The following is a 27,727-nucleotide window of genomic DNA, read 5'->3' as shown; positions in this document are numbered from 1 at the left end:
AACTCTATATGCCTAATAACAGTGGCTTGTTCCTCCAACCCACACATGCATAGCAGAGATACTGAAACTGAGCATGTGTGTTTAACTTATATCCACCTCAAACCACTAGCATCTCCCCTGTAAATATAAGGTGCTAAGTTTTGAACTGAAGTGTGTGAGTATATGTGAGTGTGTGTGTGTGTTTGTAAAATAAATGTTCAGGAGATATCCATCAATTCTTATTTTATTGTTTTTTGAAAAATAGATTGTAAGTTTTGTAAAGTGATTTTTCCCTATCTTCAGAGATGTCAAAAGGATTTTTCTCCTGAGCTCTACAAATATGAAGAATTACACTAATTGAATTTTTGGTATTGAGCCATTCTTGAATTCTTGGAATAAACCCCACTTGGTTATGATGTATGTCTTAAGGCAACACTGTTTTCTGTTAAAACATTTTACTTTGGATTTGTGAGTCAATATTCATATTTAAAATTATTCTATAATTTTCCAAAATAATTTTTTAAGATTTTAGAATCCATGTTATATTTACCTAACAAAATAAATTTGAAAATTTCCCACTTTCCCTATCTTTGGAATAATTTAAGCTGTATAGTTAAATTGAGGTTTATCTAATCCTGGTACATTTTTTATCAGGAAATTCTTTTATTTATGACAATTAGTCTGTTTAGGCTTTCTGTAGTGTATTTAATTTTTAAATCTAGTTGCATATAATTGAGCAAATAGTCCTTTAGGATTTAATTTACTAAATTTATACAAAATTTTGACTGTTCTCCATTTCATATCCTTATGTAACCTCTAATGTTTTAATATTTGTACTTTGATTTTTTTCAAGAAATCAATTTTAAATTTATTTTTATCTTTATTAATCCTATCCTGTTGCTTTTTCTTGTTTACTTTGTTCTTCTAGTTTTTATCTGTTGCTTAATTCATTTTATTTTCTTTTTAATTTTTATTAATACATGCATTTGATGCTAAAAGTTTTCTCCTGGTAACCTTCTTAGATATGCCCACATATTCTAAAATATCATGTATTCATTTTTACTATATTCAAGACTTTGACCTAACATTTATTTAATAATGTAGTTTGCAATTTTCAAGTAGAAGGAACATAAAAGTCCCTTTGGGAGCTTTTTTTTTTTTAATTTTTAGTTTTGTTTTTAGAAGTCCTGTTTGTTTTATTGCTGTTCTTTGGAATTGACTGAGCTTTTCTTTGTGGGCTAAAATGTGGTCAATATTCTTTAATGTTGTATCATGTTTTGATATGAGAGTGTCATGTTGGTCTCATAAATGAGTTAGGAAATATTCCTTGTGCATCAATCAACTGAAGAAGATTATAAAGAATTAGTATAGTGTCTTCCTTAAATGTGTGATAGAATTCACCAGTGAATAATCCACTAGGCCTGATGCTTTCTGTCTGGAAAGTTATTGAATGAATTCATATAAATATATTTGGACACAGTATTACTATTATTATTTTCAAAGATCTGCTAAGGAAATTAAGAATAAGAAAAATAACACTTTTTATTTTCACTTATTCATTCTCTGGTGCTCTTGCTTTCTTGCTAAAAATCTGAGTTGCTGACCTATATATTTTCCTTATTACTGAAGAACTTATTTAACATTTCTTACAAAGCAGGTCTACTGGCAAAAAAACTCCCTGAATTTCTGTTTATCTGAGAAACTCTTTATCCAATCTTCATTTTGATGGGTAGTTTTGCAGGATACTGAATTCTAGGTTGGCAGAGTTCTGTTGTTGTTTTCCCTTAACACTAAATATTTCACTACTGTCTCTTCTTGTTTCCAATGGTGTTTTGAGAAGTTGAATGTAACACTTATCTTTGCTCCTTTATAGGGACATTTTTGCCTCTGGCATCTCTCTGGACTTTTAAATTTTCTGTACACTGAAAATGATACGCCTACATGTAGGGGTTTTTCATTTATTCTTCTTATAATTTTCTGAACTTCCTGTATCTGTGGCTGTCTGACATTAATTTCCAAAATCATCAGTCTTTATTATTTCATATATTTCTTCTATTCCTTTCTTCATGATCCTAGAGAACTTTTGTAGTTGCCCTATAGTTCTCAGATACTCTATTCTGTTTGGTTTTTCTTTCAGTAATTTTTCTTTTTATCAGTCTTGCAGGCTTCTTTTGAAGTACTCTCAAGCTCAGAAATTGTTTGCTCAGAAAATTCCCATTTATTCATAAGCCTATCAAAGGCATTCTTGATTTTGGTTCCAATGTCTTGGATCTCCAGCATTTCTTTTCCATCGTTTCCTAGAATTTCCACCTCTCTGCTTACATTGCCCATCTGTCCTTGCAGGCTATCTACCTTATCCATTGGAACCTTTAGCACAGTAATCATGTTTCTTATAAATTCCTGGTTTAAAAGTTGTAAGTCTAATGGATAGATATTATTCTGTTCCTTATCCTCTCTCTGACACAGAAAATTACATTGATATACATAAAGGAAAACTGTAAATGATTATATGCTGCTGCTGCTAAGTCACTTCAGTCATGTCCGACTCTGTGCGACCCCATAGACGGCAGCCATCAGGCTCCACTGTCCCTGGGATTCTCCAGGCAAGAACACTGGAGCGTGTTGCCATTTCCTTCTCCAGTGCATGAAAGTGAAAAGTGAAAGTGAAGTCGCTCAGTCGTGCCCAACTCTTAGCGATCCCATGGACGGCAGCCTACCAGGCTCCTCCATCCATGGGATTTTCCAGGCAAGAGTACTGGAGTGGGGTGCCATTGCCTTCTCCGAAATGATTATATAAATAAATGTAATTAAATTGCTCCACTTATATAGTATATATAAATTATACATGATTATTTATAAATTATACATGATTATATACAAATTATGTATGATTATATATAATTATATTCATATATATAACTATATATATGTGTGTGTGTATATAGTTTAAAAGCAAAGAGACAAATAAGGAGAAGAATTAAGTCTACAGGCAACAAATAAACAGATAAAGATTGAAACGACCTTTCTTGTATCCTTAGGAAAGGAGGGCGGGACAGCATAGCTTTTGTAACTTCATGGTCCTATAGCAACTTGTTCTGCTGTTTTCACCCACTGGACAAAGCAAGGACTTTTTGATATGAGATCTATTGGTAGTCTCCCTGCCCTACTTTTACCTGGCCCTTCTCTAGCCTTTGTCCCTTCAACCTTGCTCCATCTGAACTGGATTCCCAACAATTTTCCCTCAGAGGAGGACTCGGTCATTGGAAGAGCCTTAGTGGTTGGTTTCACAAGTCTACAGGCCAAGATTGCTCTAGAAACTTCCCTCCTTATCACAGCTCCTTTGCGTCTTTCTAGTTTTAGCTGCCAGTTTCACGTAGTCCCCCATGATTTCTATTTAATACTTGTTACCAGTTTCCAAAGATGGCAGAAATCACGTTGTCTTCCCTGTACTTCCTCCTCTTCACTTACTGCCACCAGATTTGGGATAACTTGTCACCTAGGTTTTCTTAGATATTATATTGTCTGTGGGTTTCACGTTTTCCCATCAGCACACGTCTGTTTTTATGTAGAGATTCAAAGAGAGTAACAACTATGACTCTCTAATAACTTCTAATTTCTCCATAAACTTTTAATAATAATAAGGTGGGTATCTCTGAAAATCACTAAAATAAACAAAAATGTCTTTCATATAAAGAGTACACAGTAAGCATCCATAATTATGAATTACAAATAACCAATTAAACACATCAGATATATGTTTACATTTTCTGCAAGAAAATATATGCTGGAATTATGAAACATTCTCTTTCAGGAAGAGATTAGCCTGAATAAGTATCCTAGGAGACTGAAACAGTCTTTTGAAAAAGTAAGTCTTGCATTTGATTAGAAGTTTCTGTAGCTTAAGATATTTCTGGGATCATTTCCAGGAACACATACATAATTTACAGTGACTGACCACTCAATGCTAACAATAATTCTGTTCTCCCAACCTTTATAATAAATGCAGGAGAACCAATTTGAGAGGTAAAAAAAGGCAATCTCTCATTTTCTACCAATGAATGTCAAATTCAAATGCATCTGCATGAAACAAATCAGTATCTAAAGTTTGATAGTTTAAACAGGAAATGAAATCTACAGCTTTGACTCTTTGTTATTATAAAAAATTAGAAGTGTATTTTATAAAAGTATGTCCTAAGACTAGTGGTTCCCTTTCAAATTTAATAATCTATTAAATGTTATAAATCACTTACTTCTGCTTCATACTAAGAAATAAGAACATAAATGATCTATACCCAGTGTCCTCAGAGAATTCAGAAGCTGCTACATGTAGCTGGGAGTATGCTGCTGCTGCTGCTAAGTAGCTTCAGTGGTGTCCAACTCTGTGCGACCCCACAGACGGCAGCCCACCAGGCTCCCCAGTCCCTGGGATTCTCCAGGCAAGAACACTGGAGTGGGTTGCCATTTCCTTCTCCAAACTTTATAATTAATGCAGGAGAACCAATTTGAGAGGTAAAAAAAGTATACATACTTACAAATTCAGGGAGAGAAGGTGCTGTGGATATTACACAGAATTAAGCCCAACTGACAATATAATAGCAACATAAACAAATCATTTGAGAAAAACAGTCCATAAGAGGGACTGTTGTAGATAGACTTTGGAGAACAAGCAGTATTTAACTGGCAGGAAAACTAAAGGAAGGATATACAATTTAGTGAGAACAAAGTAAAACGGAAGTATGAAAAAAGCAAAACAATACGGACATAATAGGGAATTGTCAAGTAATCTGAGTAGGGGAAAGAAAAGAGTATTTGTGCTGTAACAAATATAAAAAACAGTTCAGATCGGTTTACTAGACTTCAATTGCTATTTTACTCTATGCTTGATAAACAATTTCAGTATCTCATCCTAAACACAAATTTTCAGATAAACCAAAAAGAATAAGGGAGCACAACAAGAACAAAACAAATGGCTGAAATGGTCAGTGCATTATGTCATCAGTCACAACTATGAGCCAAGTAGCCCTTGATGTACATAACTGTGTAAGTTTTTGCTGAAGTATCAATGATTACAGTACTATATTTATTTCAGGTACACTAACAGAGTATATTAAATAGAATGTTCTGCTTATGTTCACTTCTAGGATTTTATGGCTTCAGGTCTAAGATTTAGGTGTTTTATCCATTTTGAATTTATTTTGTATATGGTGTATGGAAACATTCTAATCTCATTCTTTTACAAGTAACTGTCCAGTAGTCCTAGCACCACTTATTGAAGACACTGTTTTTAATCCATTGATATTCTTATCTCATTTGTCATAGACTACTTGACAGTAGGTGCTTGGCTTTATTTCTGGGCTCTCTATTCTGTTCCATGCTGCTGCTGCTGCTGCTGCTAAGTCGCTTCAGTCGTGTCCGACTCTGTGCGACCCCATAGACAGCAGCTCACCAGGCTCCCCGTCCCTGGGATTCTCCAGGCAAGAACACTGGAGTGGGTTGCCATGGCCTTCTCCAATGCATGAAAGTGAAAAGTGAAAGTGAATTCACTCAGTCGTGTCTGACTGCTAGCGACCCCATGGACTGCAGTCTACCAGGCTCCTCCATCCACGGGATTTGCCAGGCAAGAGTACTGGAGTGGGTTGCCGTTGCCTTCTCTGATTCTGTTCCATAGACCTATGTATTTCTTTTTATGTCAGTACCATGTTATTTGATTACTGCAGCTTTGTAGTATAGTCTGAAGTCAGGAGCATAATACCGCCAGCTTTATTCTTTTTTCTCAAAACTGCTTTGGGATTGTTTCCATATACATTTTCGGATTATTTGTTCTAGCTCTGTGATAAATGTCATGGGTATGTGACAGGGATTCAGTTTAGTTGCTCAGTTGTGTATGACTCTTTGCGACTCCCAGGGACTGCAGCACGCCAGGCCTCCCTGTCCATCACCAACTTCCAGAGTTTAGTCAAACTCATGTCCATTGACTCAGTGATGCCATCCAACAATCTTATCCTCTGTTGTCCCCTTCTCCTCCTACCTTCAATCTTTCCCAGCATCACGTGGCCAAAGTATTGAAGTTTCAGTTTCAGCATCAGTCCTTCCAATGAATATTTAGGACTGATTTCCTTTAGGATTGACTGGTTAGATCTCCTTTTAGTCCAAGGGACTCTCAAGAGTCTTCTCCAACACCATAGTTCAAAAGCATCAAATTTTCGGCACTCAGCTTTCTTTATACTCCAACTCTCATATCCATACATGCTGCTGCTACTGCTGCTGCTGCTAAGTTGCTTCAGTCGTGCCCAACATGACTACTGGAAAAACCATAGCTTTGACTAGATGGATCTTTGTGGGCAAAATAATGTCTCTGCTTTTGAATATGCTGTCTAGGTTGGTCATAACTTTTCTTCCAAGGAGCAAGCATCTTTTAATTTCATGGCTGCAGTCACCATCTGCAGTGATTTTGGAGCCCAAGAAAATAAAGTTTGTCACTGTGTCCACTGTTTCCCCATCTATTTCCCATGAAGTGATGGGACCAGATGCCATGTAGATTGCTTTAGGTGGTAGAGACATTTACCAATATTATTTCTTCCAATTTATGAATGAAATATATTTCTTTGTATCATCTTCAATTTCCTTCAACAAAGTTTTATAGTTTTCATGGCAAAGGTCTTACCTCCTTAGTTTATTCCTGGGTATTTTATAATTTTTGATGCAATTTTAGACAGGATTGTTTCTGTTTTCTGTTTCTGACATTTCATCATTAGCAAATAGTAAGCAGGGCTAGAGTGTTCACTGGGCTCAGGCCGTGGCATGCAATAGCGAAGGTGAGGGAAACCAAGCAGCCATCTCCACAGTTTTCAATCTGCCCTCTCCACCCCGCTTTAGGAGCAAGCTAGCGCATGCCCACAGCTCATGAGCAAAATCTGGGCTTCCCATAGCCCTCCTGTGAGTCCCACCAGCTCTCCAACCAGCAAAGGAACTCACGTTCCCTGTGCCAGACCCCTGGGCTGGGACACCCAACATGTGGCTGGAACTGCTCACTCCCCAAGACAAATCTCCACCTGTATAATTTCTCTTTTCCTCTGAGTCCCCTTCTAAAGGCACAGGTCCCAACCTGATCGCTTCTCTTCCCTTCTTACAAGATTCCGTGTGGATCTTTCTTACATCCTTGGTTGTACAGGACTCTAAGCCAGTTTCTAGTTAGTTTTCAGTGAGAAATGTTCCACATTTAAATGTATTTTTGATGTGCTTGTTGGGAGAGGTGAGCTTCACCTCCTTCTACTCCATCTTGGTGGATCTCAATATTAACTGGATGCCTGGCCTATTTCAGTGCCTTGACTGCTACATGCCACCCCTACTAGAGAATCGAGAGAATTCATTTTTAGTACTGGAAATCAGCTCTTATATTAAAGACCAAGGCAACGACAGCCAGTACCGTGAAAAATCAAAACCTAGCTAACTGGCCTGCCTGGTTCTAGCCACTACAAAATACCAGAAACCACAGGGAAAGTACTAAATATTAAATTCTTGATATGCTTTCTAAGAAGAGTATTTTTCACAACTGATACCTAGCACAGTAATTTTCACAAAGAGAATGCTCAATAAACATTTGTCAAATTAAAAATAAATCAAGGCAGGGCTATAAAATGCATAATGTTATGTCACCCATCATTGTAACATTAGTAACATGACTTGGCACTAAATTATTTTAATAAATCATATATAGACATTGTTCCATTGTTCACAGAATAATCAAAGGGGTACTGTGTCATTAAGAATCAGGGATTCGGGTTTCCTGGGCTTGGAATGGAGACTAGGTTTGTGGCTGGGGGGTTCGGGCTGGTGTGGGGCGGGTGCATCGGAAATCGATGGCGATTTCCGAAACCGCGCCAGTGCCCGGCAGGGGAGGAGGGCGCCTGGCTCCGTGGCCCGGCCTTCTTTGGGGGCGGTCGTGGCGTCTCAGCCGAGCTCATCTGCAGGGGTGGGCGGGGAGCATCCAGGTGGTGGTGAGATGCAGACCATTTAATTTGGCAGAGCGGAAAGCTAATGCCCATTCGGTAGTAGAATGGGATCAAGTGTGGAAGGAAGTCAGTGTTCGAACTGGAGGACTGGCGGACAAAAGCTCAAGGGAAACATACACTTTTGATACGGTTTTTGGAGCAAATACTAAACAAATTGACATTTACCGAAGTGTTGTTTGTCCAATTCTGGATGAAGTTATTATGGGCTATAATTGCACTATTTTTGCATATGGCCAAACCCACGCTGGAAAAACCTTTACAATGGAAGGTCAAAGGCCCCCTAATGAAGAGTATACTTGAGAGGAGGATCCTTTGGCTGGTATAATTCCACATACTCTTCATCAGATTTTTGAGAAACTTACTGATAATGGTACTGAATTGTCAGTGAAAGTGTTGCTATTGGAAATCTATAATGAAGAGCTCTTTTATCTCCTTAGTCCGTCTTCTGATGTTTCTGAGAGCCTGCAGATGTTTGATGATCCCCATAACAAGAGGGGAGTGATAATCAAAGGTTTAGAAGAAATTACAGTATCCAACAAGGATGAAGTCTATCAAATTTTGGAGAAGGGGGCAGCAAAAAGGACAGCCGAGCAACTTTGATGAATGCCTATTCTAGTCTATCCCGCTCAGTTTTCTCTGTTACAATACCTATGAAAGAAACTACAGTTGATGGAGAGGCGCTTGTTAAAACTGGAAAGCTGAACCTGGTTGATCTTGCAGTCAGTGAGAACATTGGCCATTCTGGAGCAGTTGACAAGAGAGCTCGGGAAGCTGGAAATATCAATCAGTCCCTGTTGACTCTGGGAAGGGTTATTACTGCTCTTGTAGAAAGAACACCTCATGTTCCTAATCGAGAACCTAAACTGACTAGAATCCTCCAGGACTCTCTTGGGGGACATACAAGAACATCTATCATTGCAGCAGTTTCTCCTGCATCTCTCAATCTGGAGGAAACTCTGAGTACATTGGAATATGCTCATAGAGCAAAGAACATACTCAATAAGCCTGACATTAACCAGAAACTCACCAAAAAAGTTCTGATTAAGGAATATACAGAAGAGAGAACATCTGAAACAGGATCTTGCTGCAACTCGTGAAAAAAATGAAGTGTACATTTCTGAAGAAAATTTTAGAGTTTTGAGTGGAAAACTAACTGTTCAAGAGGAAGAAATTGTAGAATCGGTTGAAAAAATTGCTGCTATTGAGGAAGAGCTAAATAGGGTTACAGAATTGTTTATGGATAGTAAAAATGAACTTAACCAGTGCAAATCTGACCTGCAAAGTAAGACACAGGAACTTGAAACCACTCAAAGACATTTGCAGGAAACGAAATTACAGCTTGTTGAAGAAGAATGTATCACCTCAGCTTTGGAAAGTACTGAGAGACTTCACGATGCTGCCAACAGGTTGCTCAACGCAGCTGAAGAAACTACAAAACATGTATTTGGTCTCCATTCTAAACTGGATCATAAGAAGGCAGTTGATCAGCATAACGCAACAGCTCAAGACTTTTTTGGCAAAAACTTGATTCAGTTCAGTCGTTCAATCATGTTCGACTCTTTGCGACCCTATGAATCCCAGCACGCCAGGCCTCCCTGTCCATCACCAACTCCCGGAGTTCTTTCAGATTCACATTTATTGAGTCAGTGATGCCATCCAGCCATCTCATCCTCTGTCATCCCCTTCTCCTCCTGCCCCCAATCCCTCCCAGCATCAGAGTCTTTTCCAATGAGTCAACTCTTCCCATGAGGTGGCCAAAGTATTGGAGTTTCAGCTTCAGCATCATTCCCTCCAAAGAAATCCCAGGGCTGATCTCCTTCCTGACTGGTTGGATCTCCTTGCAGTCCAAGGGACTCTCAAGAGTCTTCTCCAACACCACAGTTCAAAAGCATCAGTTCTTCGGCACTCAGCCTTCTTCACAGTCCAACTCTCACATCCATACATGAGCATTGGAAAAACCATAGCCTTGACTAGATGGACCTTACCAAAGTAATGTCTCTGATTTTGAATATGCCATCTAGGTTGGTCATAACTTTCCTTCCAAGGAGTAAGCGTCTTTTAATTTCATGGCTGCAATCACCATCTGCAGTGATTTTGGAGCCCCAAAAAATAAAATCTGACACTGTTTCCACTGTTTCCCCATCTATTTCCCATGAAGTGATGGGACCAGATGCCATGATCTTCATTTTCTGAATGTTGAGCTTTAAGCCAACTTCTTCACTCTCCTCTTTCACTTTCATCAAGAGGCTTTTTAGTTCCTCTTCATTTCTGCCATAAGGGTGGTGTCATCTACATATCTCAGGTTATTGATATTTCTCCCGGCCATCTTGATTCCAGCTTGTGTTTCTTCCAGTCCAGCGTTTCTCATGATGTACTCTGTATAGAAGTTAAATAAGCAGGGTGATAATATACAGCCTTGACTTACTCCTTTTCCTATTTGGAACCAGTCTGTTGTTCCATGTCTGGTTCTAACTGTTGCTTCCTGACCTGCATATAGATTTCTCAAGAGGCAGGTCAGGTAGTCTGGTATTCCCATCTCTTTCAGAATTTTCCACAGTTTCTTGTGATCCACACAGTCAAAGGCTTTGGCATAGTCAATAAAGCAGAAATAGATGTTTTTCTGGAACTCTCTTGCTTTTTCCATGATTCAGTGGATGTTGGAAATTTGATCTCTGGTTCCTCTGCCTTTTCTAAAACCAGCTTGAACATCTGGAAGTTCACGGTTCACATATTGCTGAAGCCTGGCTTGGAGAATTTTGAGCATTATTTTGCTAGCGTGTGACATGAGTGCATTTGTGTGGTAGTTTGAGCATTCTTTGGCATTGCCTTTCTTTGGTATTGGAATGAAAACTGACCTTTTCCAGTCCTGCGGCCACTGCTGAGTTTTCCAAATTCGCTGGCATATTGAGTGCAGCACTTTCACAGCATCATCTTTCAGGATTTGAAATAGCTCAACTGGAATTCCATCACCTCCACTAGCTTTGTTTGTAGTGATGCTTTCTAAGGCCCACTTGACTTCACATTCCAGGATATCTGGCTCTAGGTGAGTGATCACACCATCGTGATTATCTGGGTCATGAAGATCTTTTTTGTACAGTTCTTCTGTGTATTCTTGCCACCTCTTCTTAATATCTTCTGCTTCTGTTAGGTCCATACCATTTCTGACCTTTGTCGAGCCCATCTTTGCATGAAGTGTTCCCTTGGTATCTCTAATTTTCTTGAAGAGATATCTAGTCTTTCCCATTCTATTGTTTTCCTCTGTTTCTTTGCATTGATCACTGAGGAAGGCTTTCTTATCTCTTCTTGCTATTCTTTGGAACTCTGCATTCAGATGCTTATATCTTTTCTTTTCTCCTTTGCTTTTCACTTCTCTTCTTTTCATAGCTATTTGTAAGGCCTCCCCAGACAGTCATTTTTCTTTTTCATTTCTTTTCCATGGGGATGGTCTTGATTCCTGTCTCCTGTACAATGTCACGAACAGTTTGTTTAATAATATGGAAGAATTAATTAAGGATGGCAGCATGAAACAAAAGGCCATGCTAGAAGTTCACAAGACCTTGTTTGGTACCCTGCTGACTTCCAGTGTCTCTGCATTAGACACTATTACTGCAGCAGCACTTGGATCTCTTATATCGATTCCAGAAAATGTGTCTACACTTGTTTCTCAGATGTCTAATATGATATTGAAAGAACAGTCATTAGCAGCAGAAAGTAAAACTGTACTTCAGGAATTGATTAACGCAGGAAAATATGAAAACAGGAAGGTCTGGTTCCTTCAGAAAATTGCAAACAAAATCCCTCTCCTCGGACTGCGCATGAAGAAGCTCGGCAGCAAAGCCCAGGGCTCGGAACCCTGAAGCTCCCCCTATCTGCGTCTTGCCACCACTTGGACGTTCTTCCCCTTTTCGTCAGATGGCTGGATGGCATCACCGACTCAGTGGACATGAGTTTGAGTGAACTCTGGAAACTGGTGATGGACAGGGAGGCCTGGCGTGCTGCGATTCATGGGGTCACAAAGAGTCGGACATGACTGAACTGAACTGAAGACAGTGCTGTGGAAGCACAGAAAAGAGAGGTCCAAAGCAAGCCCCTTTCTCGGAGGAAGCATCCAGAATTGTCTTGAAGAATACTTAGGAAATGTTAAGGCCACCACAGGTACTAAATTGTGATGAAAAAGACACTGAATGTTACTTTAGGACTATGAATTTATCCTTTGAGTGATGAGAACTCGTCCCCGCCAAATGATTCCAAGCAAGAAAACAAGGTCAGATTTGCGTTTTCCAACCACAGTCCTGCAGTAGCTGTTGAAGGCTCAATCTACGTGGCTCAGCATCCCGCAGGCCTCTCAAGGAGTTTGTGCAAACACCCAAAGCCGTCAGCCTATAACTCCCTGCAGGTGACGCTACCCAGCTCCTCTCGCGCTCAGTGACTGCCTGCTTCCGTAGGAGTAGTACTCTGGGCATTTTGGCAGTGTTTATGGTTACTCGACCTGATTAGATGTGGGTCGCAGACCCAGGAAATAAAGAATCATGGGCCTGTGCTAATAAAAATAATAATAATAATAATAATCAGGGATTCAAATCAAAAGACTGAGGTGTTAAATGTGAAAATTTGCCATTATCAATGCTGTGGCATCAAGTCACAGGAAGCCTCTGGTCTAATACCTGTCATCTCTCAGCCATCCATGCCCTCAAGTGTACAGTGAATAGAACAGCAATAACTATGCATAGCATACTCTTATTGTGACAATCAGATGCGATCATGCATGTCAAATGACTCTGTAAACTAAAAAGTGCTACCCAAAAGATTAATAAACTGACTGTTTTCTGGTTGACTGTCTACCTGCAGAGGTATCTGCCTTTCCTCTCTTTCCTTTATTCTATACACTCTGATCTTTCAGCACACCCTCTAAATCCTCCAAGCATATTCCCAACCCCTCACTAAGTTTCCTAACCATCACTGCTTCTCATCAGCAGACCCAGCAGTTGCCCTGCAAACTTCTGCAGGCACCTTCCACTGCTCTCCCCACTTTTAATCTTAATCTTTCCACATTCTCTAATCCAGTGGTCCCCAACCTTTTTGACACCCAGGACCAGTCTCACGGAAGACAATTTTTCCACCAAGAAAGGGGCAGGGATGGTTCAGGTGGTAATGCAGGCAATGGGGAGGGGTAGATGAAGCTTAGCTAGCTCACCCTCCACTCACCTCTTGCAGTGAGGCCCAGTTTCCTGAGAGGCCACATACTGGTCTGCAGACCAGGTGTTGGTGACCCCTGCTCGAATCCACAAAAAAGTCAAATCAATCTTTTAAATATTACATAGAACTGCATTGCTCACCTGATCCAATGGCCTCCTTTCTTACTAGGAAAGAATATCAACTATGGGGTTGGCCAATAAGTTTGTCTGGGTTTTCCCATAAGATGTAACATAAAAACCCAAACATTTTGGTCAATCTAATACTAACCAAGGGCTGGTAGGCCCTTCACCTCCCCTCACTAGTGGCCCCATTCATGGTACCAGAGCTGCAGTGCCTATTGGTCCTTCCTCCAAGAGACTGTAAGCACATTCTTAATGAGGGGCCCTTGCATTGCCTGGTCTCTCTTTCCAGAATGGTCAGGAACTTACCACTTCTCCCTTTCTCACTTCACTCAGCTCAAACGTCACTGTCTCAGAATGGCCTTCCCTCCATACTCTTTGCAAAAGTCCTTACCTCAGCACTCTCCACCCTGTCACTCTGCTTTTCTTCAGAGCCCGTATTGGTTCTGAAATTATTACCATGTTTACTTATCCCCTGGGATATAAATAGCATGGGAGCAAAAAGACTCTGTCTCTTCCTGTTAACAACTGCATCTGAGTTATTTACATGGATTAGGGGCTCAACTGAAAAGTGCTTACTGGATAGTGAAAAGACTGTTCAATTTCCTTTAGTTGATGTGTTCCGCAGAAAACCGAAGAGTGCCCACAAATAACTTCAACGCCACTATTAAAACCTCAATGTTTGAATGGACTGAAAAGGCTTTACCTCACCTTGGAATTCGAAGTGGACTCCAAGAAGCAAAGCCTGTTGCCAAATCCTTCTGCCGCCAAGCATAGTTTCTGTTGTTCTTTGTGGATGGTCGCGGTACACTGCAGGACCACTTCATCATCCTGCAAAAGGAGAAAAAGAGGAAAACAGTGAGATTTGGCATGACTCAGCCAAACTCAGATCTCGAAATTGTTATTTTAGTGCATTTTAAAAATCAAAGCAAAGTGAATCTAAGAACTGTCCTTCCCAAATCCGCACAATCAAGTCCTAGAGCATTTTTATTTATCAAAAAAAGACAACCGGATAAGAAAGCTGTGGTACATATACACAATGGAGTATTACTCAGCCATTAAAAAGAATACATTTGAATCAGTTCTAATGAGATGGATAAAACTGGAACCTATTATACAGAGTGAAGTAAGCCAGAAAGAAAAACACCAATACAGTATACTAACACATATATATGGAATTTAGAAAGATGGTAACAATAACCCTGTGTACGAGACAGCAAAAGAGACAACGATGTATAGATCAGTCTTATGGACTCTGTGGGAGAGGGAGAGGGTGGGGAGATTTGGGAGAATAGCATTGAAGCATGTATAATATCATGTATGAAACGAGTCGCCAGTCCAGGTTCGATGCACGGTACTGGATGCTTGGGGCTGGTGCACTGGGACAACCCAGAGGGAGGGTAGGGGAGGGAGGAGGGAGGTGGGTTCAGGATGGGGAACGCGGGTATACCTGTGGCGGATTCATTTTGATATTTGGCAAAACTAATACAATATTGTAAAGTTTAAAAATAAAATTTAAAAAAAATAAAATAAAATAAAAAGATAACCGGGTGGCAAGAGTCGGAAAAAGTTACTACCATTGAAGAAAATTAACAGCTTTTTGCAATCGACAGAGGCAACCTGAATAGAAAATGGTAAAATACAGGATTTCTATGCTAGAGTTCTTACACACTGCTTTAATACGTCAAAATTATCAAGAAATGCTCTGACATATTCCTAGGACATCGAGTATCATCAAAAATAGAACAGAGTCTACTAGCAGGCTTACAATCACATTGTTCCAAAACTGACTCAGGAAAACAGGTCAGTAACAGAGCTTCTGGGTTCAAATCAACCCAAAAAATAATCTTAGTTCAACCACACACTGGCAACTTGATCCTCTGTGAAATAATCCTGGATTGCTTAAAAATGTACAGAGAGGTGATTTGTTAGTTCAGTCCTCTGAGACCCAACTCTTGGTTTCCAATCAATTAAGTTCACAGAATTAGAGGAAAAACTATACAAGGGAAGGATGATCCATAGGATGACTCATTACAGGCAGTATGAGCACAGCGAGAAGCATGGGCTTTAGAATTTGCAATAGCTGGGCCCCTATTCCAGTTCTGCTATCGACAAAGTGAGGAGAGAAGTGAGATAAACTTCCACCGTGACTGACATACAAAAGGCCCTACATCAATAAGAAATGGGAGATGGCATTATCATTTTTAAACAAAATATCTCCATTTAACAGGTGCAGGCAGGAGGAGAAGGGGATGACAGAGGATGAGATGGCTGGATGGCATTACTGACTCGATGGACGTGAGTCTGAGTGAACTCCGGGAGTTGGTGATGGACAGGGAGGCCTGGCGTGCTGCGATTCATGGGGTCGCAAAGAGTCGGACACAACTGAGTGACTGAACTGAACTGAAGTGACAAATACCTAAAAAGTCTAACCATTTATATTTTGATATTTCAATCTCAAAGAAACAGTATACCTAACAGAGAAGTAAAAACAAACAAATATACTCATCAACCCTTTTAATTAGAATCAAGGTGAAAAGGGAATATGAGTACATGCTGGAAGACCCGTGGTAGAATGGTAGAGAAGAGGTAATGTGACAAATATTTAAAAGCAGAAAACAAGCCCTTTTGGTTAACCTGAGGAAAATGCTATATCCATTGGGAAAGTACAGCTCTAATTTAAAAACCTTTATCAATGCCATGTACTTGCTTTATTTCCTGCGTGGTAGCAGCAGTACCTAATAGCTGGCTTATAGCATCAGTCATAGCCAAGTCCAATCTCTTAATAATTACCTTCCAACTATCCCCCCAGTGCTCATTAATTTCCAGTGAGCATTCAATTGTTGCATTTCAAAAGTCAATTGCTTTAAAAAAAAAAAAAAGGCTTATTTTCATATAATGAGTACATCTGAAGATTACATCATGTTCAGCATGGCTATAATAAAAAATAATGAAGTATCTTTGTTGCTTATATAATCTGCAAGATCAAAGATACATTGTGTTTGCCAAATAGGTGGTGTTAATAACAAAGTGCTGAATTGTGCTGATGTGTTCAATGCCTTCCCAAATCCCCAATGTCTTTGCTATCTTGTCTCACTGCCTCTGTGGAGTGAACACCAGCATGGAAACTTGGGTAAGACAGACTTCTTTGGATACTAGAGGTGATCTAAATACCAGTTAGGGGTCTTCCCTGGTGGTCCAATGGTTAAGTATCCACCTTCCAATGCAGGGGATACAGGTTTGATCCCTAGTGGGAGAACTAAGATCCCACATGTCACAGGCAACTAAGCCTATGTGTTACAATTAGAGAAGCCCGTGCACTGCAACAAGAAAAGCCTGTGTGCCTCAACAAAGAGCCCATGCAGTCAGAAATCTTTAATAAATACCACTTAGTAAGTAATTACTGCAGTGGACTAATTAAAGACATTTTAGGAATGGGAATAAGAAAATACAACAAGGTACAGGGCAGGTAAGAATAAACAGTGATACCCAGTAAGCTCCAAAAGAAGAGAAGGCACATCACATTTACCAAAAATATAGCATGTATCAGTCCTGGCATTAATTTAACCCTCCCAATATTCCAGCAATATACTGATCATTCATACAAACAAGCAGTTGAGGAAACAGTTGAGGAAAACGAGGCTCAAAGTAACCTGTCACTCACAAACGGCTGATCATACTTATTTCCAAGAATTGGTCATGAAACCTAATTTAACTGAAAGTCCCCAGCCCACATTGGTTCTGAAGGCTCAAGTGACTTTTACTACTTCTGTTATCTAAAGATGTACTTCTCTATCTTTAACATGCATCCTCTCACTCATGGGTCTTGGGTAGATTCTGCATTTCTAACAAGTGCTCAAGTATGAGGGAGATTCAGAATGAGTCCCAGAAAGGACCCTGATCCCAGAAAAGATGTGATAAGTCTTTTATAAGAGTTTGGAGGCAATCAGTAACAGTCAAATGTAACAGTTAAAATACGTCATGGATTTTGGACAGAACTAGAAATGAGAGCACATGTAGAGATGCTCATTAGTATGTGGTGCTGCTGCTGCTGCTAAGTCACTTCAGTCGTGTCCGACTCTGTGCGACCCCATGGGCTGCAACCTACCAGGCTTCTCCGTCCATGGCATTCTCCAGGCAAGAACACTGGAGTGGGTTGCCATTTCCTTCTCCAACTTACATAAGGGAAAGGAGTAAAGTACTGAACTGTTCCATCAAACCAATAAAACCAGCTCACTGTGCAGTTTCCTTCCGATTTAGTACCTCGACATTGTGTGATGTAGCGCTTAGTCAAGAAATAACACTGAATTCAGGGAGCTCCACCACACCACCAACAAAACAGCCTATGACTACAACTTTCAACCATGATCCAACCTTGATGGATAGAACCTAGCTTGACACACACAATAAGATTTTCCCCAGTTTCTCTGGAAGCTGTGGGGTTCCTTTTTGACAAAAAGTAAAATCGTCTCAATGCACGGTTTTTCTCCAGAACCACTGAGGTTTGAGAGCCTACTGACTATGCATTTGAAAAGTTTTGACAAGTAGCTTTATTTTTAATTATTATAACCAATGTACAATAAATAAATCTGGTCGACACATACATATGTGTATCGGATATTGGTACACACATTCACACACGAAATCTATCCAAAAAGAAAGATTAAACAGTGCCCGATACTGATTGGATCCAGACAGTTAACACTGCTCAGGTAACAGAACAAGAAGGATACATTAAAATATGATTTTGGGGGTCATAAAGCATCTTCTAAATCAGTCTTTGCTACCCAGGCCTTGGGGTCCAGACTGCTAACTTAACTATCATTTCTTGTGTTCATATTTTGGTCGCATGTGCCCTTGGTGTGCCTCAACCTGTAAAAACTAAAATCACCCTTCAATACTCACCACCTTTTGGTATACTTTGTTTTTTGAGTTCCTAGCACCTAGGGCAACAGATTTTGATTCAACTCACAAGAAATCACATTGCAGGAAAAAATTCTACAAAAATGAATTGTTCTTCTGTTTCATTATTTCACTTTCTTAAATTTCAAAGTCTGTTAACTACTCAACCATGAATGACTAGCCTTAGAAGATACTAATATCTTGCTGTTTCCAGAAATACTTGAACCTACACCAATCCCAAAACAAACATGAAGAAACAAAATTACTAATCTTGTTTTATAACATTCTGAATAATGAATTGTGAATAAAGAAATCTTTTAGAAGAAACTTCATAAACAATTAGATAAATGGCAGAGCTTAAGAGACATCCAGCATATAGTCACCAAGCCCTGTGACATCTGCAGCATCAGTATCTTTCGACTCCATTACTCTCTCACCACCTGAGCTACAATCAGCTCTTACTTAGACATCTTCAAAATCTTCAGAACAGCTTTCCACACTGCAAACTCCCTCACAACAGTGCTTCACCTTGAAGTCTCATCATCAGCCCAACCATACTGTTTCCTGGCTTACAATCTTTTACTGGCTTCTCATTTGTCTAAGGAAAAAGACTAAAACCAACCTCTAGCCTAAAAGGCTTTGCACTGCATGGTCTATGCAAGCCCAACATTTCTTCCTACCAACCCTCCTTCATTCCTATGCTCCTACATGACTCTTGTCATTAAACCCATTCTCCACCCTCTAGCTAAGACAATCATCTTTCATATATCAATTCAAACATCTCTTCCAGAGGGTAGCCTTCCCTGACCCACCAGGCTATGGCAATTCCCTTGTTTTGTGTTCCTATGGCACAATTTTCCTTCCTTCAGTTTCCTCGATTGTTACTATGCATTAATGTATGTAATTATAAGAGTATACAGTGTCTAACACTGTGCCTGGCAAATATATACAATAAATGATTATTTAACATAATCCACTTTACAATTATTCAGAAACATGAACTGCCATGCTGACAACTGGAGTTGCTTTCTAAAATTGCCAAGGTAAGAAACTATTTAATTTCCCAAATTAAGGTGAGCATTATACAATCCCATTAAATGATTTCATAGTTACATGTGCCAGGAAATAGGGCATTTTGGGAGAAAATCACGGATACTATCACATTCATGAGAAATTTTAATGTATCACAAGTGTACACTGGATCAATGAATAAAAGCAATTGAGTCCTTCATTTCCCCCCTATTTCCATATAAACACCATAAAAATTAGACTACAACTCTTTCCATATATAATCTAAGCTATCCAAGCATAATGTACTTTTGAAAAGTCCAAAAATGCTTTTAATAACTCTGGTCATTAAAAAGTCCCTTATCACACCAAGTACTTTCCTTAGGCTCTGATTAGGCTTATCTTTCAAAATGTTTATCCAGGTTTAAACCTTCCATAACTGATCCTCTCCTTTAGTTACATCCTGATAATTTTGCCACAGTTAGCCCTAACTCAAAAAGTTCACCATGGGTAGTGTATCCAATGCTATCTGTCAAGCAGGTCAGATAAAACTCTATGAAAACCAGGTATCCAATGAAAATAAACAGCTTAGTTAAAACCTGAGGGAATCATAAGACCATTTAATTTACACCTCTGCACATAGTAAATACTTCATAAGTATATGTTGGATTGAATTCCTTTTGTTAAATGCTCCTGTATTTTTCCTGTGATCTTTCTTACAGCTCTTAAGTGTAGAGATCAATTATTTACAGGGGGGAAAGCCAGCACTACAATACTGCATTCCAGGCAATTTTACAATGAGTAAATAAGACATGATTTCTATAACAAATGCTGCCAAGTCTGCCGGAATGGTACAAGATGGAAAATAATTATCAAATAACACCACCAACAGCTTCTTTCAAACATTCATAACTGAAATATTTTCTGAGGACATAATGTATGCTAGGAAATGTTCTAAGCCCTTGAGAAAATTTAGTAAATAAATCAAAGAACTCTGAACTTATTAGGCTTACCTCCTGGCAGGGAAGAGAGACAATAAACAAAAAGACAATAAGTTCACGAATTATGTTAAAGGTGAAAAGTCTGTGGGGAAAAATGGAACAGGAAAAGGGGATCGTAGTGATGCTGCAGTGGGGGTGATTAAAATTATGAATAAAGTTATCAGGCTTCACTTGGGCAAAGACTTGAAGCAGGGAAGAGGAATCAGTCACATGAGTACTTGCAGAAGGGGCATTCCAAGCAGAAGGAAGGCCTGTGAAAGTCTCTCAAGCAGAAGAGTACCTGGCACGTCCAAGAATAGGGCCGATGTCATTGCAGATGGAATGGAGTAAGCCAGCAGGAGGATGGTGGGAGATGAGGGTCCAGATCAATACAGACCCTGAGCCCAGTGTAAAGCCTCTGGCTTTTTCTGAAGGACTGAGGAGCCTGTGCTATGTACTAAATGCAACCTACAGGGAGGTGAAGAAGAAGCAGGGTGACCTCACAGGATCACTGCAACCATTTAGCGGACGTGAAGGTGACTCAGACCACAGTGGGAACAGTGGAGGCAGAGACAAATGATCAAATCCTGGATATGCTTTGCACTGATCTAGGGTCTATTATGTTCCAGAAGCTGTGATAAGTAGTCACAAGTTTATTTCATTTGTTCCATCATCATGTCTACCTTTTCTAGCCTATTGCCAAATAAAATGTTAACTGTACTATTTTGTTTTCTTACAGCAAATATGTAGATAGCAGAACAAATAAGCTAAGAGAATCCAAAGAAAACCAACCCATATCTGTGATCTCACATTGAATCTATATTTATTCATTTTAAAAATGCAGGCAGTCCTCAGTTTGCACATTAGTACAGGACTCTAAAAAATGACTATGCAAAGGAATATCTGGGACAATTACTTATGAATTGTTCCTTGATCTTTAAAATTTTTCATTCAAACATTAAAACTCTCCCTAGTATCAGTTATGAAAGTACAAAAAATAAAATAGTAAAACTAATATTGATTTCAGTTCAGTTCAGTCGCTCAGTCATGTCCGACTCTTTGTGACCCCATGAATCGCAGCACGCCAGACCTCCCTGTCCATCACCAACTCCCGGAGTTCACTCAAACTCACGTCCATCGAGTCGGTGATGCCATCCAGCCATCTCATCCTCTGTCGTCCCCTTCTCCTCCTGCCCCCAACCCCTCCCAGCATCAGAGTTTTTTCCAATGAGTCAACTCTTCGCATGAGGTGGCCAAAGCATTGGAGTTTCAGCTTTAGCATCAGTCCTTCCAAAGAACACCCAGGACTAATCTCCTTTAGGATGGACTGGTTGGATCTCCTTGCAGTCCAAGGGACTCTCAAGAGTCTTCTCCAACACCACAGTTCAAAAGCATCAATTCTTTGGTGCTCAGCTTTCTTCACAGTCCAACTCTCACATCCATACGTGACCACTGGAAAAACCATAGCCTTGACTAGATGGACCTTTGTTGGCAAAGTAATGTCTCTGCTTTTGAATGTGCTATGTAGGTTGGTCATAACTTTCCTTCCAAGGAGTAAGCGTCTTTTAATTTCGTGGCTGCAGTCACCATCTGCAGTGATTTTGGAGCCCAAAAAAATAAAGTCTGACACTGTTTCCACTGTTTCCCCATCTATTTCCCATGAAGTGATGGGACCGGATGCCATGATCTTCATTTTCTAAGTGTTGAGCTTTAAGCCAACTTTTTCACTCTCCTCTTTTACTTTCATCAAGAGGCTTTTTAGGTCCTCTTCACTTTCTGCCATAAGAGTGGTGTCGTCTGCATAATTTTGGTTTAGCATGCTGTAATTGACTACATTAGAAATATGGAGAATGGAAAGTGTTTTATTTCTTCAGAAAACACTTCTCAAGAGTAGTCTGAACAGTGCTTGCTTTATCCTTATGGTAACTGTCCCTCGGGAACGTACATTTCTTCAAATGTCATGGCCAGTGGTCATAATCCCACATTTTTCAGCATTTTCAATGTTATAAAATATCACAGAGTTCTTTAATATGAACATCTTGTCACTGTCACTTCCTCTGGGATATCTCCATCCTTTTGTCACATCTGTTTCCCTCACTTATGTCAGTAAGCTCACCTTCGCTCCATTCTCTGGCTGCATGGCTGTATATTCTCAAGCAGCTACAGTGGCCACACTCCTGCATTCACATGTTGCCTCTACAACTCTGTGTTCAATCAGAATTTCATTTTCACCACCTTTTGTTTCACGACCGGACCTTCATCTTTGTTAGGCAATTCCCATGTATCCATCTGTGTAAAATGTCCTGTGCCATGATCACAGGGAGACAGGAGGGAACACAACAGCACAGTTGCTGTCTGTATGTGAAACAGAGAACAGACACGCAGTGACCAATCACCACGGACTCTGAGAGAAGCAATGTGATTGGCCATGGATCACAACAGGCATCTGGTATCTAGCAGGAATTCACAAACTCAAGAGCCAGCAATGGAGTCTGTACTTTATGCAATGACTCATACTGAATAAATCATAGTAAGTGAATGAGCCATTAAGTTGGGGTATCTGTGCTATTTAGTTCAATGATGCTAATGGCAAGTTGTACAAATCACAACCATGCCAGGTGCAGGCCACCTATGTTTATTGACAACCTGCTAAAGACAAAGCAATTGGAACCTAATACATTTTGAAGGCAGAAGTTGGAAAAAACTGCTGACAACTTATATGAAAGAAAAAAAAAAACTGAAAGCTTTGTTTGATAAATTGTGCAATTGTGCAAATGGAAAAAAATACAACTGTCACACTGGAGAGAAACCCTGTAAAAATGGAGTAAATTTGAAAGAGCCTTTAAAAACAGCGTTAACATTTATACCCACTGAAAAAGTCACAAAAGACACTCTATGAAAGTGTGCCCTGTAGAAGAGCTTTCAGTTACCACACATCCTATTAAGTACATGAGCAAATTCACACTGGTGAAAAAAACATAAGAATGACATTTCTCTGGGAAAGTCTTTAATGCATACTCTGTCCTTAGATAGCATCAGATCCTTCACACTAGAGAGAAACCCTATAAATCCAATGAATATGAAAGAGCCTTCAGGCAGAGCACACACCTTTATAGAAACCAGATAATCCACACAGAGGGGTGAATTGCATTAATATAACGATTATGAGAGAAGTGTCAGCCAAAACACCAACCTTTGTGCACAACTTAGGTAAATCAGAATACCTTGAATGCAACTAAAAATGCAGACTACAAAAAAATGCACCTTAACTATTATATGTCAAAATGTGTAAGTATATGACAAGAATGAATGGAAATACAGATAAATATGTAATTTGTTCATTAAAATTACACATGGAAAATCAACTCTAAGGTTTAAAGATTTTTAACTGTGAAAGGTAAATTTTAAGACTTTTAGAAGAAAATATGAGCGAATATCAGTATTAGCTTACAATTAGAAAGGATTTTTCAAGCAAGAATCAACACAAAAGGAAAGACTGATAAATTCACCTTCATTAAAATTAAGAACTTCTGTTCAGTAAAAGCCACAAAATAAAATGAAAAACCAAAAACTATGGAAGATATTTGAAATACTATATAAGATAAATGCATATATAAAGAAATTATTAAAATCATTGAGGAAAATAAAATAATAGGAAAAAGGCATAAAGAGCATTTCACAGTAGAAAAAATATAAATGGTGAATTAACACATGGAAAGAGGTTACAAGTGACTAGAATATTAGTAGATCAAGAAATACAGGTATTAGCAATTAGAGACGGAGAAGGCAATGGCAAGCCTCTCCAGTACTCTTGCCTAGAAAATCCCATGGATGGAGGAGCCTGGTAGGCTGCAATCCATGGGGCCGCTAAAAGTCAGACCTGACAGCGACTTCACTTTCACTTTTCACTTTCCTGCATTGGAGAAGGAAATGGCAACCCACTCCAGTGTTCTTGCCTGGAGGATCCCAGGACGGGGGAGCCTGGTGGGTTGCCGTCTCTGGGGTCGCACAGAGTTGGACACGACTGAAGTGACTTAGCAGCAGCAGCAGCAATTAGAGAAATAGAGAATAAAAGCAAAATAAAATCTATTTTCTACTCTGCAGAGTGGAATAAAAAAGTCTGACAATACTAAGTGTTGACAAAAATGTGGAAAAATAGGAACTTTTATGCCCTCCTGATAGGAAAGTAAATTATTTATATTAAAAAAAAAAAAAACCCTTTAGAAAACAACTTGACATAGAAGTTGAAAATGGGAATGCCCTTTAACCTGGAAGTTCCATTCCTAGATAAATTCACTAAGAAAAATTTATATGTATGAGAAAGCTTGTATAAGAATGTTAATTATGGCACCAAAATCATGTATGAGAAAATGGTGCTAACTATAAAATTTAGCAAAAGAAGCAAGAAGAATAAGCCAGCAATAAAATGGATAACATCTGCAAGGAAAAGCTGAAGTAAGCATTTCAGAATTGAGGCCACAGTCAATGTCCACTGGAAGAGCTCTCTTTTGTGGTGCCTAACACAAGATCCAGAGAAGGCAATGGCACCTCACTCCAGTACTCTTGCCTGAAAATCCCATGGGCAGAGGAGCCAGGTAGGCTGCAGTCCATGGGGTCATGAAGAGTCGGACACGACTGAGCGACTTCACTTTTCACTTTCATGCATTGGAGAAGGAAATGGCAACCCATTCCAGTGTTCTTGCCTGGGGAGTCCCAGGGACGGGGGAGCCTGGTGGGCTGCCGTCTATGGGGTCACACAGAGTCAGACATGACTGAAGTGACTTAGCAGCAGCAGCAACACTAGATCCAGGGGCACACACGGTGACCAAGGATCAAAGCAGAGCTCGACAATCATAAAAATGGTCACAAGTCTTGGAAAAAGATAGGAAACATGACATCAAATGCTACTGAAGGACGCCAGATTCCACAAGTTCAATTCAGTTCAGTCTCTCAGTCGTGTCTGACTCCTTGCGACCCCATGAATCGCAGCACGCCAGGCCTCCCTGTCCATCACCAACTCCCGGAGTTCACTCAAACTCACGTCCATCAAGTCGGTGATGTCATCCAGCCATCTCATCCTCTGTCGTCCCCTGCTCCTCCTGCCCCCAACCCCTCCCAGCATCAGAGTCTTTTCCAATGAGTCAACTCTTCACAAGGGGTGGCCGAAGTATTGGAGTTTCAGCTTTAGCATCAGTCCTTCCAAAGAACACCCAGGACTGATCTCCTTTAGGATGGACTGGTTGGATCTCCTTGCAGTCCAAGGGACTCTCAAGAGTCTTCTCCAACACCACAGTTCAAAAGCATCAATTCTTCGGTGCTCAGCTTTCTTCACAGTCCAACTCTCACATCCATACATGAGCATTGGAAAAACCATAGCCTTGACTAGACGGACCTTAGTTGGCAAAGTAATGTCTTTGTGTTTGAATATGCTATGTAGGTTGGTCATAACTTTCCTTCCAAGGAGTAAGCGTCTTTTAATTTTATGGCTGCATTCCACAAGTTAGTAGTTCAAAAATTCCAAAAGACATGCTTTGCAATAAAGCTAAAGGCACTGAAGACAAAAGGAAAGACTTGTAATATCCCAGTAACACACAACTAGAAGTTCTGTGAAAGATTCCTAAAACATAGCAGGGACCCATGAACTCACACTAGCGGCACTTCGGGGAAAACCTATTTTTAGCAATATTCTTATTTACAATGATATGATCCCATCTGAACTAGTGTGTCTGTCCAGTCCTCTGTTCCTCACTAGCAAATGAATCGAATATCCTTCAAGGTCCCTTCCGGCCCTCATATTCAATGTTTTTGTGGAAAAAGGCAAAAGGAGAGAAGGGAATCTCTCTCCCATACAAATTAAAAGAGAGAAATTAAATATACCTTTCACACTTTTACTGTATATGCCTGTCTCTTGAGCCACCACCCTTTTTTGGTGAGAGAAAACTAGAGGCTATATCATTAGTATCATTTTGTGTTTGTGGTGTTTTTTTTTTATGTAAGACCACAGTTATACTTTTTTTAATCTCATGAAAAAAAATACAGTCACAGAAGTAATCTATTGCTCTGTGCTGATGACTATGAAGCAAAAGCATATATACAAAATGTCACATAAGAGTTTACAGCCTGTGATGACAGCATTAGCCATGTGTCTGGTAATGTCAGCTGGACATTGACAGGAGTCAGACAGAAACATACAAATATCAGAGATGATCAAGACATCAGACCTCTTAATTTCCAACAGTCACAAGAGGCATCTATCCAAACATCAGGTAGAAGGCAGAATGCTTCCTCTGAGCAAATAAGCATTTCATCAATGCCTTTCTATTCTCAGTTTAGTAGGAAATATCACTTCCATCAGAAAGGAACTTTACCTCTTTCACCTGTAATACCCTAAATTAAGAACTGCATCAAGGTAGGATAAATTTATGTCACCAGTAATCTCTAAGTAGACCTTTTGGTATTCTCTAATAGTTTCATTGTCACCAACCACCTAATCCAAAGTCAGACTCTGCTGGTCTTCCCACAGGCCAATATCAGTCTCATTACTGACAAGACGCTTTAGCTTCTGCCAACTGACACTTAACAAAAGTAAAAGCTGGAAAAACTTCTAAAGAGGTCTTAAATGCCTATCTTGAATGTCACAGAAGCAAAGAGAAACATAAAACACGATATAGATAAGCCTGTTTTTCTTATGAAGAGCCACAAATAATGATCATATTTTAATAGGGCTATATTCTGCTTGAATTAAATATCCACAAAATGTGAATTTTTCTTCCTCAAAATTTTGCTATTTTCCATTGTTCCTTATCTCCATAAGTAGCACTGCCAATCAAAGTAATTAAAATCAGACAACTTTGGAAGTCAGAAAAAGAAAGTCAAATACCATATATCACATATGTGGAATGTAAAACAGGACACAAGTGAACACGTCTATGAAACAGAAACAGACTCCCAGACACAGGGAACAGATTTGTGGTTGCCAAAGGGGACAGGGTTGGGGGTGGATTGGGAGTTAGGGATTAGCAGGTGCAAACTATTGTATATAGAATGGATAAAAAACAAGGTCCTACTGTATACCAGAGAGGACTATATTCAATATCCTGCAATAAACCATAAATGTGAAAAAGAATGTATGTGAGTCACTTTGTTGTATGGCAGTAATTAATACAACATTGCCATTAAACTTCAATCAAAATATTTATAAACTAAAAAGAAATCGGACAATTAGGCACTATCTTTATTATTTCCTTCTACTCACTGGCCATGTTCCTTTCACATGGCCCACCATCATGCCAGGCCCCATGTAACTGATCTTTCTCATGGTTTATGAGACCCTGCACAATCTATTTTCTCCCATCTCTACAGTATCTCACAACTTCCCCCACCTTGTCACAATCCAGATATATATGTTACCTTCTGGTTTCTCCAATGCAGAAAGCCCTTTCATATCTTAAATTTTTTGCTTGTTTTTCCCTTTACCAGAAATATTCTTCCTCAGGACCTTTGCAAAGCCTGCTCTTTCCCATCCTTGAGG

The 27,727-nt window shown here is 39.5% G+C and overlaps 1 protein-coding gene and 1 pseudogene across 1 annotated transcript in view; one reads left to right on the top strand and one right to left on the bottom strand.

The window, feature by feature from the left end:
- Window positions 1–27,727, bottom strand: part of RYR2 (ryanodine receptor 2 (cardiac)) — an 826,801-nt gene that overhangs the window by 588,320 nt on the left and 210,754 nt on the right. Inside the window, exon 2 of the mRNA XM_010860117.1 lies at window positions 14,018–14,137. Coding sequence (XP_010858419.1) covers window positions 14,018–14,137 — 120 coding nt within the window. The remainder of the gene's footprint in view (window positions 1–14,017; window positions 14,138–27,727) is intronic.
- LOC105003141 lies at window positions 6,992–11,848 on the top strand (annotated as a pseudogene).

This window comes from Bison bison, unplaced genomic scaffold (assembly GCF_000754665.1).
Source record: "Bison bison bison isolate TAMUID 2011002044 unplaced genomic scaffold, Bison_UMD1.0 scf7180017864462, whole genome shotgun sequence".
Taxonomy (NCBI): domain Eukaryota; kingdom Metazoa; phylum Chordata; class Mammalia; order Artiodactyla; family Bovidae; genus Bison; species Bison bison.
The sequence above is the reverse complement of the archived record's forward strand: the minus strand, read 5'-3'. Positions and strand labels throughout refer to the sequence as shown.